A 17,622-nucleotide genomic window follows, 5' to 3' on the forward strand; every position below is an offset into this window, starting at 1 on the left:
TTGATTAACGATTAGAGAGAACGCTATTCGCTTTTATTAATTTTTTTTTCGTGTTGAAAGTAGGGAAATTAAAGAGAGTATAGAAAAGCTTGGAAAAACATCAATGTTTTGTAGACGTATATTGGTTGATGGTATCGTTGGTGTGACTGGTACTGCCAGGCAACAATCATTCGTAAGAAACATGCGCGAGTTTCAAGTCCTATGGCACAGCAGGAAAGCTGCTGTGTGTTAAAATCGGACACGGGTCTCCTACCTCATGCTAGTAGCACCCCTTCATCAGAAGGGGTGGCAGACGTTGATTTCTCCTCACGGTTGATTGTACTAGTGCGCGTTCGAACGATCGTCATTGAAAGGCCGCGCGAATAAGCGAATTATTTTCTTTCGCCGAAAAATCATCTACCCTTGTCGATATCATGGTGAGTAAAATATTACGTCAAAATTTATTTTCGTATCTTTTTCGCGTACTTCGACTCGACTACTCGTACAAAAAATTTCTTTGCAAATTTTCATTTAATACAAGTTCACGCCTACGCCAATGTATTTAGATTTTTTCTTCTTTTCGTAATTATTTAACGTTCGTTTTGGATCCCTATTATCGTCGATAGGTTATCACGATTTTCAAAATCTTGTTTATTTTGTTTAAACCTTTTTCATTTACATTTCTTTTCGATTACATTCTCCACTGAGCTCTCAACTTGAACTTTCAACCCCTTTCCTCAAAATTTTTCATCTTTATTCTAAGTATTTCTAATACTCTAAGTATATATGTGTTAGTGAATTTGTGTATATTGATATGTTTAGAACGTAATAGTGAATAATCGTAAATAAGAATAATCGAGAAGATACAACGCTTTGTATCACAAAAATGTCGTTGTATCGTGGCGGCGTGAAAACATGGAAGAGATGTATCGACAAAACTTTTTCAAGATTATTATTTATATCAATTATATTTAGTAAAATAAAAGAAAAAAAAAAAAGAGAAAAAACAGGAACTCAATTTTTAGGAAAATCGTTTACGTTTAGTACAGTTTTCGCAAAAATCTTTCAAGTTTGAAAAAAAAATACAAACTTAACCTCGACTTTTTTGCTGTCAAAAAAATTTATATTCGAGTTACAAATATATACATGTTACTTGAGTATTGAGTGAAAAAATGATTTAATATTTTGGATACGACCGAATATGAAGTGATATATTTTTTCAACGAATAATTCGAAAAGAGAATTTCTTATGGAAATAGAACACAACCATCGTTTTCGACAGTAATATTCTAAATGCAGCTCGACGAAGAAAGTGGCGCTATCTCTGCATAGATCGGGTCACTATGTATATGGAGCTAGCACTCATACCGGAAGGTCAATAAGGAAAGTGATAACCTATTTGACGCAGCTTAATAATGACGTTTAAGCTCTCTTTTGCGCGGTAGTTGCTAATAAGCTTTCAACCTGGATTACTACTCAGATTGGTTCTACCAACGATCGTTATTCGAGCCTAGAACTATCGTTATTCTTGTTAAATCGAACAATTCTAAAAATAGAGATATCTATGTTGCACATACATAGGTATGTGTGTATACGGTTACATTGCATAGATTTCCAATTTATCAATTCTCTATCTGGAAAAAAAAAAAAAATTTTTTCTAAGCAATTCTTACAATTATCTAGCATTTACAATTTATCGTGAAATTCAATAACAAATGTTTTTGTTTTTTTTTCTTTTCAATTTAAATTGAAATAATTCGATTAATATAATTTTTCAATATTTTCTTTTTATAAATACTCGAATACTAGGAATATTTCGTTCGATTATCGAATAGTCAAACGTTCCTATACTATCGAATATATCAAATCGAATATTGAAACAGTTAACCATTATCAAATATTCTAACGTAATCTCAATGTCACTCTTATATCTCAAATGTATTTTCATACAGTAATATGACGCAAGATTTACGAATCGTGTAAAATCTTTTTTTTTTTTTTGATTTATTAATTAGATTAAAAGCTATTGCATAAAATGTTTCTCTTGCGTAAAACAACACTCGAATTAGGCAGAAAAACGTGAGATTTAAAACGAGAAAAACAAAAAAATAAAAATAAATAAAACAATACTCTCAATAATAATGTACACATTTTGTGTACATTAACAGATATCGTAGATAAGTTTGAATTTTTGCGAAATAATAGATTAATCGTAAGAACAACATCGACTATGGCAGACTTGCTTTTCACAGTCGAGAAGATAATTTAATAATCACGGTAGTCATGAGTAGTGAAGGTATCTCCTTTGTCATATTGTTTTCAACCACTTTGAATATTACATTTGTTATTAGTTTAGTTTCGTTTTTTTCTTTAAGAAAAGAAAAGAAAGAAAAAAAAAAAAGAAAAAATAATTGCTCAATCTCTTACATATTTCCAACGAATCGATCATTATGGAGTTTTTTCATTTTTCTCTTTTGAGTAGGAGTCACTATTTCCATCATCTCACCAAGTGAAGATTTTGCTTGAAGAAGCGAAGTTTATTGGAAGGAGAAGAACATGTTTTCGATTCCGCAATCGTAATTTCCGGGACATTTCGCAATTGTGCTTGGACGATCAAGTTTTAGCTTACTAGGTGAGTATACTATATCAACGAGTATAAACGCTTTTTCACATCATCAACATTTTTTACGATCATTCTCGTAAAAATTAATTCACGTCTTTCCAACCATGAAATTTTATATTATGCTTCGCCAGCTTCTCATTTATTCGCGTATTATCGCATTACGTTTCGTTTTCTCGGTTATTTTAATACATCATTTTGCGAATACTCGAGATATTTTTAATTATTTGTATGTGTACTATTTTTTAAAATTACATATATGTATCTCCTAAAATGCGCGACGTCAAAATAATATTCTTTCCGTTTCTTTCAAATCGTTATTGAGAAAGCGTGAACGTTTCTCGATAGACGCGTGAAACGTATCTGTTGTCGAGTTAGCAGCAAGTTGCATTACTTATTGCAATATCGAAAGATCCGTTAATTAAGCTTCCCAGATTCTACTATACGTTACACATATGTCTTGGAAGTCTGGATCAATATACTAGTACACACACTGAGGTGTAGCGAGAGAATGAAGGAGAGGAACGGAAAAGAGAGCGAGCGAGAGACATCACATGGTATCTGCTGACTGTGGTTATCGACCACCACGCCACACGGAAAGCACTGTTGTCGGGCCCCTTCTCCCTTTCCCTTCCCCTTTCAAAAAAAAGTCTTTAAATTCAAAGAGATTTCCGATTATCATTGGTCCTATCAAAACAAATACACACATCAATTCGCAGAACTTTCAAACAACTCATTCGGACGAAACGAAACGAAGCGAAACGAAATGAAACGAAATGAAACGAAACGAAACGTAATGAAACGAGACTTTTTTTTTATATTTAATTTGATTTATTTGTTTTTCAAAAGCTCGTACGATTATTATTTCATTTATCGTCGTATGAATCATAAATCAAATATTTACATTTGGTAAAATATCTTTTATGTAAAGAGAATCAGTGATAATTCGTTTATAGATCGATCGTACTCGTTTAGTACGATTTATCCTTCCTCTAATATTTATTTTAACCAACACGCAAACTTCAACAGCGTAAGAGCTGCTAATGTACATATATATTGGTTATCGAAGAGAAAGAAACATAGAAATCAATAGAGTCAAATAAAAGCGCGGAAGTAGCACGTGACTAGGTCACGTGAATTATCGAATTATCCGTTTCCTTACGAGTTGGTTATAAGGTAGTCGTTTCTCTTGAATATACTTCTAGCAGCAAGGGGAACGCGTTAGAAACGATAGATATAGGTACATAACTGCTCCTTCTCTCTCTCTCTTTCTTTCTCTTTCTCAATGCTCTCTTCTAATCGTTTAAATGCTGAACCGTCACGTTTAGTGGTTATACGATACAATGTTGATTCCTTGATGTGAATATCAAAGTAAAGAAAAATAAGCATGTAGGTTTCGATTGTGCGAAGATTATTTTTTAATTTATTGTATGAAAACATGATTAATTTTCCGATTATAAATTGTTTCTTTTGTATTATATTGTTTTTTAATATTTTATCTTCTTTCTTTACTAGATAGTATTTCAAGAAACGTGATAAGTTACATTTTTTTCTACTTTTATTGTATTTATATAGTGACGACATTTTATCTTTAATCATTAAACAAATAGAAAAATTTTTTAATTATTTCGCAAGTTTATTATATATAAACCGTTTTATAAATATACCTTTTCGTAAAAGTACGATAGATACGACGTTTTTATGCTCCAAAGTTGTGCGAATTATTTAATAAATTAATTCACAAATTGAATTCTCTTACATTTTTATTGTATCTCATAAATATCTTTAAATTTAGATTCAAGATAAGAACACCTCTCAATCGACTTTCTTTATTATTCGTTGACCTACTTGTCGTTCCTCGTGTATATATATATATATATATATATATATATATATATATATATATGCGCACAAATAAACGATCTATGTGTGTTTGTGTGTAAATATCTATTAATTCAAAATGTCTCTTGGTATATGAAATGATAAATAAATTAGTAAGTTCGATGATCGATATCAAGCAATAAACGAAATTAGAAACGAATTACGTGTATAGATACATATACAAATATATGGACATCTTATATATTTATTACATACATACATAAGAACGAATCGTTCATACATAAGGACAAATTCGCATTTCTCAAGAATTCTTTAGTAGATGAAGGAGAGCGAGGGCTGTCTCGTAAAAGAAAATTTTACGGTGTCTCGAGATGTAGATACCGTGTATACATATATACATATATATACATAACGTAGAAACATATATACAATACATTCATAGATACATCGTATGAGGCGCGTAAAATTCAAGCGAATGCGGGCACTATGTGCGCGAGATAGACCGACTGCGCGCTGCGCCATTCCGATCTAACCCGAATGAGTTTCCGAGGTCGAGCAAGTGGAGAGTACGCGAGTTACTGCGGCCGCACACGATTCGCAAGTTCGTCAGTCGCGGCTCGGCGACGAGCGTGCACGCGTTTCGTTCGCGTTGTTCGCTCGTTCGGTTACGAAGAAATTCACTATTTTTCTTTTTTCTTCTTTTTCTTTATTATCTTTTTCTTCTTCCTCTTCGATCATTGGGTAAACGGTAATTTACGACGTTACGTTTAAGTTTATGGGAAAATAGAGACTCGCATACACACACAGGCGTATACAAACCGAGAGTGCGATGAATCATGCCAAAGAGAATAACCAATGAGAGGAGAAGACGTACGAAGCCGGCCGACATGCGGTTAGTACGCTCTCAGGAGTAAGCGTAAAATGTTATAGCTAAAAATAATTTTAGAACCGACGATTAGGAGGAAAAAGAAGGAGGAGGCTGTGTCTTTTTTCTTCTATCTTTTTTTTTTTTACTTTTGTATCTTTATTTTCTATCTTTCCACGATTGAAATAAAAAAAAAAAAAAAGATCGCAGAAGGACGTAAGCTCGTGATAATAATAGCGACATTTTATTCCTCTCTCCTTCTTTTCCTTTTTTTTCTTTTTTTTTCTTCTCTATTTTTCTTTTCTCTTGTTTTCTTTCTTATTTTTTCTCTTTTTTAATTTTATTTTACAGAGTAGGCTCGATCACGCGTAACGACTTTTCATATTAAACCTCAACGCACGTTTCGCGTGCTTCAATCTAAAGCGCGCGATTCATATATACGTATATATATGTGTGTGTGTATACGTATATGTATATGTATATCTACATACGACTCCCGTTGCCGCAAGATGTAATTAAATCGGACTTTCAAACTTTCGGTCACGCGATTTCCTTCTATCATCCCGTTGTGGGTGGATTTGGTGCGTTCACGCGAGACTTGATATCTAAGTGATATATTACTTATTTACCACTTTCAGAGTATTTCGGAAATTGAAAGACGAATATTTTGAACGTATCGAAAACAAGAATTGTAACAGTATTAGATACTTCTATTAGATGGCAAGAAAAGACTTTGTTTTCTTTTTTCCTTCTTCTTTATTTTTCTCTTGTGATAAGACGTTTCCGTTTATTTTCATGACCTATTCCAACTAATAATACGTAGTATATGTATATTATTTATACTTATTTTCAATTATCTTACGTAACTGTACGAGAAAATTTCGAGTTGAAGATAACGATACGTGTGTACGTACGTATCTATATATCTACCTACATATCGTATTAAACATATAAATGATACATACATATGTAGATAATTTACATGCATATAATTTTGTTCGTTTGTTCTCGTTTAACCTACCGCAAAAAAGCATCAACTTCATTTGTGTTCATGCATGCGGTTAAGTTGCGATACGAGGGCGGGATACTTTCCGTTGAATTTGCTACAGCACGTGTTCAATGGTTATGGGTCGCTTACGTTTTATAGCTCGTGTGTACCTCACTCATCGTTTCGTATATCTCGACATTTTCCTCCCTCTCTCTTTCTTTCTCTTTCAGTATATATCATAGTGATTTTTTAATCTTTTCGAGAACAATGTAAATTTGGACTTAGATCGATTATTAAAATAAACATTCGATCAAATGATTAACTTCTTTTTACGATAATAATTTCTCTTTAATTTTCCTCTAAACGTAATTTGATTCATTTCAATTTTTCGATTTTTTGTTTGTTAAAATAATTAATGTTTCTAATAACATTTTTTTCTTCTCTCCTTTTTTTTTTTAATTCAATTTATATTACAACGTATCTTCATTATCGTTTTCTTTTTCAATTAAATTATACGAAAATGTATTATAAAAAGTTCCTTTTTTATTTCAATTGTTAGTATGTACAATTCGCCTGTTGGCAGATAACCCGTTGTACACATAATCATGAATATATATCTATTCATTGGATCTGTCGAGTTTATACGAATTAGAATATTCTACGAGGAGTATTAGTAGTTTTAATAAATTTTTTTAATTTTTATAATTCATATCACTTTTATATAATCATTGACTCAATGTGTGTATAATATTAGTATGACAAATTGGGCCAAAAAGGATAAAATAAAATGAATGAAGTTTAAGATCTAATATTCGTAGAACATTAGAAATAATAGTATAAGAGAATTTTCAAAATTATTGATTTCGATTTTACTTAATATGCGATAAACGAGAAAAAACAAAAAAAAAAGGAAGAGAAGAAAAATGTACTAACCATCGTCTTAATAATTTTCATTCATCTGATTCACACACTTTAATCTATTTAAAATTTAAATTAGATAGGAATAGTGATTTATATTTTCTTTTTCTAAGTCTTAACCTTGGAACAGATTCAAATTTTATACGTATAAACATATATGTGTATATATATATATATATATATATATATATATATATATATAATAATGTGTATATATAGAAGCAAAATTAATTTCCTTCGTTTAATTTAGGAACAACATACATATGTACTCGACGAGGAAAATTACAAATCGACGAGTTACTCTTTGTTTTTCTTTTTATCGTCGAATGTACGTTCATTCGAACGAAAAAAGCAATTTTGAAACAAATGAATGAAATCATGTGTTAACAAAACGCAGAGAGTACACAAGATAGGATGAAATAAAAAGAGGATATTGTTATTAAATTTTGATACGACGTTTAAATATACAGTTTATAGGAAACCGAAAGAGTGTACACAAATGTATATATATATATATATATATATATATATATATATATATATTCATAGCAACTATCAGTATCTTTATCTTTCTATCATATAGAAAAAAAATACGATTATGTATTAAAAACGTTATATATATATATATATATATATTCAAAATGTAACAATATGAAATTAATATTCTGAAGAAAGAACGTAATATTAGAAAGTAACAATCTAAGAGATTTCGAAGTTGACGTTAAGTCAACAAATTATAACTGGTTTTCAATTTGCGAAAATATTAAGTATTTCTTATCAATAATAATAATAATGCGTAATAGTATAGAAAAGAAGAATAACAAATTGAAAAACCTGCCTCTTGAAGAAACCGAAATAATCGTCTAACTTATCTTACATGTATCATCTAAACATACGATCAATACAAGTAAAAACACATGATCATATTTGTTTATATACGAATAGGTAATATGAAAGGTGAACTGTTCCGTACAACGTGTAATCGACTGTGGCGTATTATTATTGATTGTTAGTTTACATACATACATTCAACATTTTTGTCGTTCTTTTTATCCTAGAGTTGAGCCTTTCTTTATTTTTTTTCTCTTTTTTTTTTTATTGTATCTTTTTTTTTTCTTTCTTTTTAATACCAACTAGATTGCGTGCGAGATACTTATACGTAGCAATATTATGCATTATGCAGAGAATGTATATGTTGGTAGTCGTGTGATCACACGCACATCGATTAGAACGGCACGAGTATTAGTGACGTCCTTGTATATTATCCAGCTAGTAAAATACGATAGATTAGTTTATGCAGATTAGATGTTGGAGAGTAAGAGTTCTAGATTGTAGAACGCCATACACGCCATAATACTATGGAGCCAAAAACAATTTTTTTTGTGATCTATGTGTTATCGATCCAAATTATCATTGGATATTAAATGATAAATATTTGTGATATAGAATTTTTAAGAACTTTAACAATTAAATTTAGGTATTAAAAAAAAAAAAAAAAAAAAAGAAAAAATAAGAAAAAAATACGCGTATTTTTCAAATATTACCTTCGTATGTAATGTGTAACTCGTAAAGGTGACGAGTAGAGTGTGAAAAAAAAAGAAAAGATACACGATCGCAAGCGGAAAAACGTTTTTATGTTAGATCGCGGATCCTGGCTGATGATGGCTTAATTGGTCGCTTTGTTTGGCATAGGAAGAGACATAATAGACGACTCGTATCGACGAACGAATCACATGTTCTCTCTGTCTCTCTCTCTTTTTCTCTCCTTCCCTTAGTTTACAATTTTCCATCTCGTTGTCCCATGAGAAATTTGTCGATTCATTTTAGAAGACCAGATTCGATTTTACATTATCTTATCATTGCTTCTCGGATACATTAATAGTGGTTTATCGACAAAATTTCAACTCACGACGGATGTTCTTCCTGTTCTTTTATCGCATTACGCCTTCGCTGCACGTCGCTGAAAGTTTATCCACGCGTTTCTCGAACCTCCTCAAGATACATGCATGTACGTATATTATAGCTTTGGCTTTCATATATGGTCGATCGAGTTGAAAAAATTAATGATCGCAATAAATTTATACATTGATGAATATATAATATATTATATTGCATATACAAATGTATAAAATTAATTAATTTGTATATATATTAAAATATAAATAATATATATACACACACACATATATATATATATTTGATTCAATAAAAATATATAATTTCATTAATGATATTCAGAAACATTTTGTTTTATTTGTCCAAATAAAATTCATGTTTCATCTGTCTAAATCAAATCATATCAAAATTTCTGTCAAAAAAAAAGTGAGTCATTTAAAAATTAAATAGATAATTTTTCATGGTCAAAGTTAAAGTTCTTTTTTTTTTATCGCTTATAAATTATTATCATAAGAAGAGAAACAATTATTAATCATGATTTCATAGCTTATCGTTCTTTTTACTCTTTCTTTTTTAGATTTTTACGATATTTACTAAAGATATTCATGTGTTATCACGAAGATGTTAGTTTGATTGTATCATTATCTACAATGAAATCGACAAATTGCGAATTTACGTTATCCTATTTAAAGATGATTATATCTTTAATAGGATTCCTATATAAAAATATAGGATATAATTGTAAATTTATTCATTTCTAACAGGTTAGAAGACGTTAAAGTTGTAATAAAAAAAAACAACGACGACGTAGACAAGATATTCAATGTGTACAGAATTATCATTCAGGTATCATACGAATAAATTAGATATCTTAATCTTCTTATCTTTGTTCAATAACTGATTAAACATAAAGGAATGTCTTAATAATTGTCATTGTTACAGGCATTTGTAAGATGAAACCGTCCATGAAAATGGGAGTGATCGCCTTGGTAGGTGTTTGTGTGGTATTTTATCAATACCATTTGTCCACCGGAATTAGATTCGATCAGGCGATCGATTTTAGTGCCGGTGGATCTCTCGACGATGAAGTCGAATCTCATCAAATTAAGTTCCCAAGGTTTACCACAGATATGGTAATAGACATTGATTATTGATATAAAAAAAAAAAGTATAAAAGAAAGTTATATTTCTTTTTTTTTCATCGTGTTATTTTTCTTAAAATAAAAATAAATTCATAGGTAATGAACGCGGTACGTCGAGTACAAGACTCGAATGGTCTCAGTCCAGAAGTTGGTACATTATTGATTAAAGAGATTTGGTATCAACTCAACAAAAATGTTCTTGAAAATACGGAAAATGATTCGCGAATTTTACGACCTTGTTCAAAACTTGTTACCACGAACGTCGCATGTATGCCTTCCTTATCATCATCGTCCACGAAGAATGAAATATCTTTGGATCCTCTCTACATTATAACACCGACTTATCGTAGACCAGAACAAATTCCAGAACTCACTAGGATGTCTCACACACTTATGTTAGTCAAAAATATTCACTGGCTCGTCATAGAGGATGCGTATGTAGCCACGAAACAAGTAACGAGATTACTCGAACGTACAGGATTAAAATTCGATCATTTGACAGGTGAGTTTTTCGTGAGTTTTCAATCTTCTTTTAATTTAAGATTATTCATGATCGTTAAATGGCTTTTTATTAACACGAAACTTTTGTATTTTTAATGACTCTTTTCTATAAGAAAATGTGTGTGTGCTTGTGCGTGTATATACATATATTTGTTTTATGATTAAAAAGAAATCGTCAAAAATTAATTGGGCTAAGTGCATCAATTGAAGATCTCTTTGAAAGTAAAATATTTGTACCGTATCATTGATCGATAAATTGGATTCTCATGTAATAAAAATATATACTTGTGATAAAAAATAATACGAATGAAGTAACGATCGTTATTTGTTTCAGCTCCGATGCCAGAAAAATATAAATTTAGAAATGGTGCAAAGCCTCGCGGCGTTTCTAACAGAAATCGTGGCTTGCAATGGATAAGAGCAAACGCAACGAAAGGTGTACTTTATTTCGCTGATGATGATAACACCTATGACATAGCTTTGTTCGACGAGGTAATCACTCTCTCGACTTTTGCTCTAATTCTCTACAAATATACCTGTTCCAAGCTAAATATCATTTCTTTAAAATCAATAAAATATTAGTTTCTAATCGTTAATTTTATCTATCATTGTGTATCGATTTGTATTCAATCAATATCCTATTATATCATTTATCTCTAAATTAGATATGTCTGTACAAGTTGATAACATGAAGATGTTAAATGATAATATTGGAACACACACTTATTTATCTATTTACATCTAAATGTTATCACAAACACTACTTTTCAGATCCGTAAAACGAAAACTGTGTCAATGTTTCCGGTTGGTCTTTGCACCAAATTTGGTTTGAGTTCTCCGATTATAAAGAACGGCACGTTTGCTGGTTTCTACGATGGATGGGTCGCTGGTCGTAAGTTTCCAGTTGACATGGCAGGCTTTGCAGTGAACGTAAAATTCTTACTTCAAAGGCCAAACGCCACGATGCCGTTTAGAGCTGGTTACGAGGAAGATGGTTTCTTGAAGAGTCTTGCACCGTTGGAACCACGAGACGTACAATTATTGGCAGACAATTGTACGAGGGTACTCGCGTGGCATACGCAAACGAAAAAAAATGAACCGAGTGTACCGTTGAATATGAAACTCTATGGCTCGACAAATCTCGTTAAATTGAAGGAACAAATAGTATGATGTCTGGTAAGATACAGCATTATTTACCGAAGATAAAAATCTCGGCTACTCGTCCGTTTTGTTTCTCGGACCTGTTTCTAACGGATAGGTGCAAGAAAAAAAAGCTATGTGATTTAGTGCCTAAAGTATTTCTCCTACTTGTAATCTAAAGAAGAAGAAGAAAAAGAAGAAGAAGAATGGGGTGTTCTTAAGCTGAGCCATCAAAATAACGGCAAAGCCTTTGATCTAATTTTTAATTTGAAGGCAGACGTTTACCTCATATCTATGAGATCGAAAACGAGTCTCCTGCATTGCAGTAGTATGGTTTACTGTAACATAGTTTCAATATAGTGCATTTTTAATTATGATATGTGTATACACACACACACACACACACACACATACACACAAATGCTCTTCTGTGAACAAAACAGACATGACCAATCGAGGTGAGTTAAATTGATTTTAGTGAGCATAGTGATAGTGAAAGATTTTTGTGAGAGAACAAGAAGGGTGAGGGGAGCAATGTAAAAAGAAAAAAAAAAGCGAGTAACTATCTTGGACCAGTAAATACGTAGCGAAAGTGTGAGAGTTCAGTACACGAATCGAATCTGCCTAAGCCTCCAAATATGCACTTAATTGTATCGACGAGATATTATTAATAGCAATCCTGAGATTTTTCTTTGTGTATCGTCTTTGAACAGTTTATGCAATCATCTTTAGATATAAATTTCAATTTCCGATTTTTATCGGATATTGGAAATCGGTTGCATGTTAAAACTTTGAACAATAATAAATATTACCAATATGGTATATTATTAAGCAGAAAGAAAAATTTTTGTGAATAACAAGTGTGCCGAATCAATATCTTGTGAAGATTTTTTCCTATAGGAAAATATAAAATGCGAGGATATTTGAGCCTGTGATTATGAAAGTGTTCCAAGTCATATTATATATTTTTCGTTTTGAGATATGTTGACAAGTACTTGGGTTTAAATTATTTAAAACTTTTTTTTTTTTCTATAATGACAAGCATAAAAAAGTAAGTATATTTATTCTCAAAAAATTATTCTTTTATATTATTTTTAAATTTTAAGAATAGCGTGCGAGAGATAAAATATGTCTTTTTATATCTCAAATGACTTAAACCATTTTTATAATCATTGGCTCATTTCTCAAAGATTTGTTGGTTTTTTTTTTCTTTTTTTTTTTTTTGTGCATACTTTCCCATGGATCAATAATAATCGCAGATCATTATTATAATCACTTTTTGTTGGTAAGTGATCCTCTCTTCTTATCTAGATTGTCTTTGAAATTTCATGTGTGAAATTATTTATTGAATTCGATAATATGGTCTCAATATTGTACTATTGTAAATTGACTTAATTGTACATATAGAGCATGCTGTGCTTCCTAGGCAGAAAAGTATAAATATCATATATTACAATAGCAAAAACAAATCAAGATTTCTTTTTTTGCTCTATTTCCGGCTTGGTAATCAATGTTGATTAGTTTAATCGCCAGGTAGCTTGTCGAAGTATATAGATTTTTAAGCAAAGTACCCATCGATTTTTCTTTCGAATAATTCGTTCATTGATCATTTTTTTATTATTTAACAACATATTAATAATCATTTTGATTAAGATGTAAGAGAGACAGACAGACAGAGAGAGAGAGAGAGAGAGAGAGAGAGAGAGAGAGAGAGAGAGAGAGAGAGAGAGAAAGAGGAAAAGTTTTGCATATCGAATTATGGCTGTCAACATTTGAATAATTTTTATCGTAACAGCGTTAGTTATATTCTCAACAGATTTGTGTAAAGCCAAAGAATATAGTAGTTCTGATAACAAAAAAGAAATATATATATCAAAAAAGATGAAAAAAAATACAACACTCTTATTAAAAGAATACAATCACGAATTAGTAATTGCATTACTATGAAAAATTCTATACTAAGTACTACTCATATGTAGCTTAGAGGAAATTATTAGATATTTAATAGGAAATCTTTTCTCAAGGATTTATGTACAGAATAATAATATTACAATGAGTTATTACTTATAATAGCGTCTCAATTTTTTGTTTGATTTCTTTTTAGGCATATATATATATATATATATATATATATATATATATATATATATTACGAGCGATGTTGTAAAAATCAGGTATAACGCGAGAGATGCAAGATCGGATTATTCCATTTATCGTCGGTAAAAGACAAATATGTACGTATACATATATATATTTTTGCTGCAAATCATTTTGCAATGTACAAAAAAATCTTTATATAGTTTTTATTTGTCAAGTATACGTTTTATGATTTTTCTATCGAACTATCTACTTAATAATTCCTTTTAAAATATAAACGAAAAATTAGATATAATTAAGTTTAATTAATGCTGTCATCCCATAATAATTCCATGATAATTAAGTTCATTTAGACTTAATTTGGAGATTTGTTGTTATTTCTTACATTATATAGTATATTGTAGATGCATTATACTAATGTAAAGAATATCAAGCAATAATATGATAAATACAATAATGAAATTCAAAGAATATGTTCTATTATATTAATAATGTCAACAGTAAACAAAAGTATCACTCTTTCTCGATAAATAATATAAATGAAATTAAACTCGTGTTTATAAATTTGGAATCATTTTCTTATAGGATTCCAATATTCAAATGTACATATGCTTTCCAAATTGTATATGGTACATTTTTTGACGATAATTATAAAAAGAGATTAATGACGAAAAGAATGAAAGTTACACAAGCGTCGAAATGATTTTTATTATATAAATCGTCAAATTTAAATCATGTATATTATGGATCATGCTACGCGTATGTACGCGTGAAACATTAGTGATAAAAATACTATAAAATTATTATATGCGAGAAATGATCACAAATACTATGGAAAAAAAATTGTTTTCATACATGTAAGAAGAATTCTCAAATTCATTCATCAATTTATTCTAATTTCGTGTGACTGTTAATATTGGAACTACAGAGACTGTATATGATGAACAAATACTAAATAAAAAAAAATAAAGAACAAGTTTGTATTTTGTTTAAAAAAAAAAAAAGAAAAAAAAAGGAGAACAATCTTTATTTTATTTTAATAATTTTCAATCGATTTATAGTACCTTGTAAATATATTACATGTTATTGAAGATAACAAAAAATAACCACAATTAAAAAGTCTTAATTTAAAATTAGCACAATGGAAAGAAAATAGCAAAGCTTGAATATGTGTGTGCTAAAGTCTGTACTAGTCTATTTTAAGATACTAAAACGAAATCATCCAGAAATGAAATGTATATCTAATTATATCTTAGATACGACTTCGTCATCGGGTTCAACATGTAATATAAACTAATAAATCCTTTTATTTTATAATGAATATACTATTAATGATATATGTGCTTTTTGAATCTGATCAAAATAGATTCATGGCTTTATTAACGGTTAATCGATTATATATTTTCGAAATTATTATCTTACCAAGATATTCTTTGGGGATAAGTTTGATCTTCCCAATAAAATACTTTATTAACAAATATAAAAAATTGTAAAAAATTAATAATTGCATTCGTAAATGATTCCATTACAATTTGCCAAGTTTTGGGTTTTCTCATACTTAAACGATAAAAAATATATGGGATAATAAAATATCGTGGTTCTAATAATAACTGTGGTATAAGAACAATAACTGTGCAGAAAATAAAATTAATTTGTGTTGCAAATCTTATATGACTTATACCATACAGTGTACTATAAATCGTAAAACAATATACAGGTATTAAGATATATCTGAAAATAACATATTTGCCCATAAATTTGTTCCATATATAAAATGTATAATGCCTATTATCTGCTAATACATATGGATGAACAAGAGTATTACAATGGACTATAACTGTTATAAGTGCAAAAATGAAACTCGATAAGATCCAGTGATTCTGAATATTTTGAAAAAATATTAAATAATGTGGGATCATGTAAGGCCATAAGAAAGAAAATATAAAAACAGAAAAATAAAATAATTGTGATATATGAATCACAGGTACATGTGCAGTATGATCTCCAACCACAATACCTCCATTCCAAATAAGAAAGATTAAAAATATTACACCTACTATTATGTAGGGAAAAAGATTAATACATATTTCAATAAGGAATTTAATAAATGAAATTTTACCAATATTTACTTTGTCCATTATACTCTTCCATAATAACTAGAAAATACATAATCTTATCATATGTTGTTCACAAAAATTATATAAAAATATGTGATATATTTGCTCTTAAACACGATATTTTTACTTACCTTTAAATGAACCGGTCTATTTATGACATTAGACGTTATAGGTTTTTGCATATGTTGATGTAATAAATCCACAAGACGTTCCATGGCAAGAAATATAACCCAAATGACATTTGTTTGTCTGATCAGTATGCTTAATAATCCTATATAACATAACAAGTACAATATAATGATACGTACTCTTATTCATTCAAAGAATATATATGCTTGCTAAATACGAAAAGAAAATAAATATTATAAATTATTATACATACCAACGAAAGCTGAAATTTTGTAATATGTTCGAAAATGTAATAATAACATCAATAAAACGATGTTAACAGATACAACATCCGTATAATATAGAAAAAACCAGAAAAACAATGGAGGGAACATTGTAATATTATATGCTATTTCTAACTGCATCCAGTCTTCCCATTTATTTTTATGTATTTGTTTCATTAAAGAATAAGTAAGGTAAAGATTTGCAAATGTACCAAATAAATTGATACATCTTATATACAATATATTACAAAGATTTACAGGAGATAATATTGCAGCACTAAGAAAATATAGGCCAGGTAAAGTTGTTATTTTAGAATCCCACTGAAAGTAAACAAATAATTTAACATATAAACTATTTGTTGCTATTAATATCAGTAAAAATTATAAAAAAAGAAACACTGTTTACCACTGTAAAATTTCCATCACAATACTGCAAAGTTTGAGGTATATGAAACATTTCATCAATAAAATAATGTGGTTGGATTCTATTTAAATATATAAAAAGTGATGCAGTACTTATAACGAATATGATAAATAAGACATATTTATATATCGAATAATATATCGATTGAGAATTTCGTTTTAATAATATCATAATTTTTGTGTAAAAAAATAAAGGGCCTGCTTATATCGTTAACAAATAAATATAATCTAACTTCAGAACGTAACGTCTACACAATCATCTAACCTATAACATATGCCAGCAAATACGTAATACATATGTCCGAAGAAAAGAACGTTATATTATATAAACAGTACGGCAGTTATATAAGTATCATAATACTGTTAACAAAGAAAATTTATATACAATTTATATAGAAATCTATTGCTATTATTGTGAAGATTACATTCGATAAATATCACTTTGAATTTTTTTCGTAATTAAACTTCGCGCTATGTAAAACCGTGTGAAATATTTTAACCAATCATGTTTGCGATAATACTTGATTGGTTAATGTTTCGTTTTCTTTGGTTTATCATCGTTTCAGCGCTTAACTTCATAAAGTTAATACAAGCACTTTTATAATATTAAATTGATTTTGTGATGAATATTTATTTCAAAAGTGTGTTTCGATTGCTACAATTTATCCATTTCTTTCTGAACTCATTATCTAACCAACATGA

General features: G+C 29.5%; 2 protein-coding genes across 7 annotated transcripts; one reads left to right on the forward strand and one right to left on the reverse strand.

Moving 5' to 3' along the window:
* The first annotated feature begins 90 nt into the window (after positions 1 to 90).
* LOC122630713 (galactosylgalactosylxylosylprotein 3-beta-glucuronosyltransferase P-like) lies at positions 91 to 12,765 on the forward strand. 6 transcript variants are annotated; one of them, XM_043815504.1, is made up of 8 exons: positions 91 to 416; positions 2,462 to 2,611; positions 9,180 to 9,220; positions 9,873 to 9,954; positions 10,051 to 10,241; positions 10,347 to 10,752; positions 11,086 to 11,243; positions 11,523 to 12,765. In XM_043815504.1, the coding sequence occupies exons 5-8, from the start codon at positions 10,062 to 10,064 to the stop codon at positions 11,919 to 11,921; spliced, it is 1,143 nt and encodes a 380-aa protein (XP_043671439.1). In that variant the 5' UTR covers positions 91 to 416; positions 2,462 to 2,611; positions 9,180 to 9,220; positions 9,873 to 9,954; positions 10,051 to 10,061; the 3' UTR covers positions 11,922 to 12,765. The 6 variants fall into 6 exon arrangements, with proteins under 6 accessions (XP_043671439.1, XP_043671437.1, XP_043671438.1 ...); XM_043815502.1 differs by lacking the exon at positions 9,180 to 9,220 and having other exon boundaries at positions 92 to 416; XM_043815503.1 differs by lacking the exons at positions 91 to 416; positions 9,180 to 9,220 and adding an exon at positions 2,135 to 2,275.
* Positions 12,766 to 13,997: 1,232 nt separating this feature from the next.
* On the reverse strand, positions 13,998 to 17,601 carry LOC122630711 (putative Dol-P-Glc:Glc(2)Man(9)GlcNAc(2)-PP-Dol alpha-1,2-glucosyltransferase). Its single transcript, XM_043815501.1, has 4 exons — positions 16,904 to 17,601; positions 16,488 to 16,818; positions 16,237 to 16,376; positions 13,998 to 16,144 (listed from the first exon to the last, which is right to left on the reverse strand). The coding sequence occupies exons 1-4, from the start codon at positions 17,090 to 17,092 to the stop codon at positions 15,407 to 15,409; spliced, it is 1,398 nt and encodes a 465-aa protein (XP_043671436.1). The 5' UTR covers positions 17,093 to 17,601; the 3' UTR covers positions 13,998 to 15,406.
* Positions 17,602 to 17,622: the final 21 nt, after the last annotated feature.

The sequence above is a fragment of the Vespula pensylvanica genome, chromosome 7 (genome assembly GCF_014466175.1).
Source record: "Vespula pensylvanica isolate Volc-1 chromosome 7, ASM1446617v1, whole genome shotgun sequence".
NCBI classification, from domain to species: Eukaryota; Metazoa; Arthropoda; class Insecta; order Hymenoptera; family Vespidae; genus Vespula; species Vespula pensylvanica.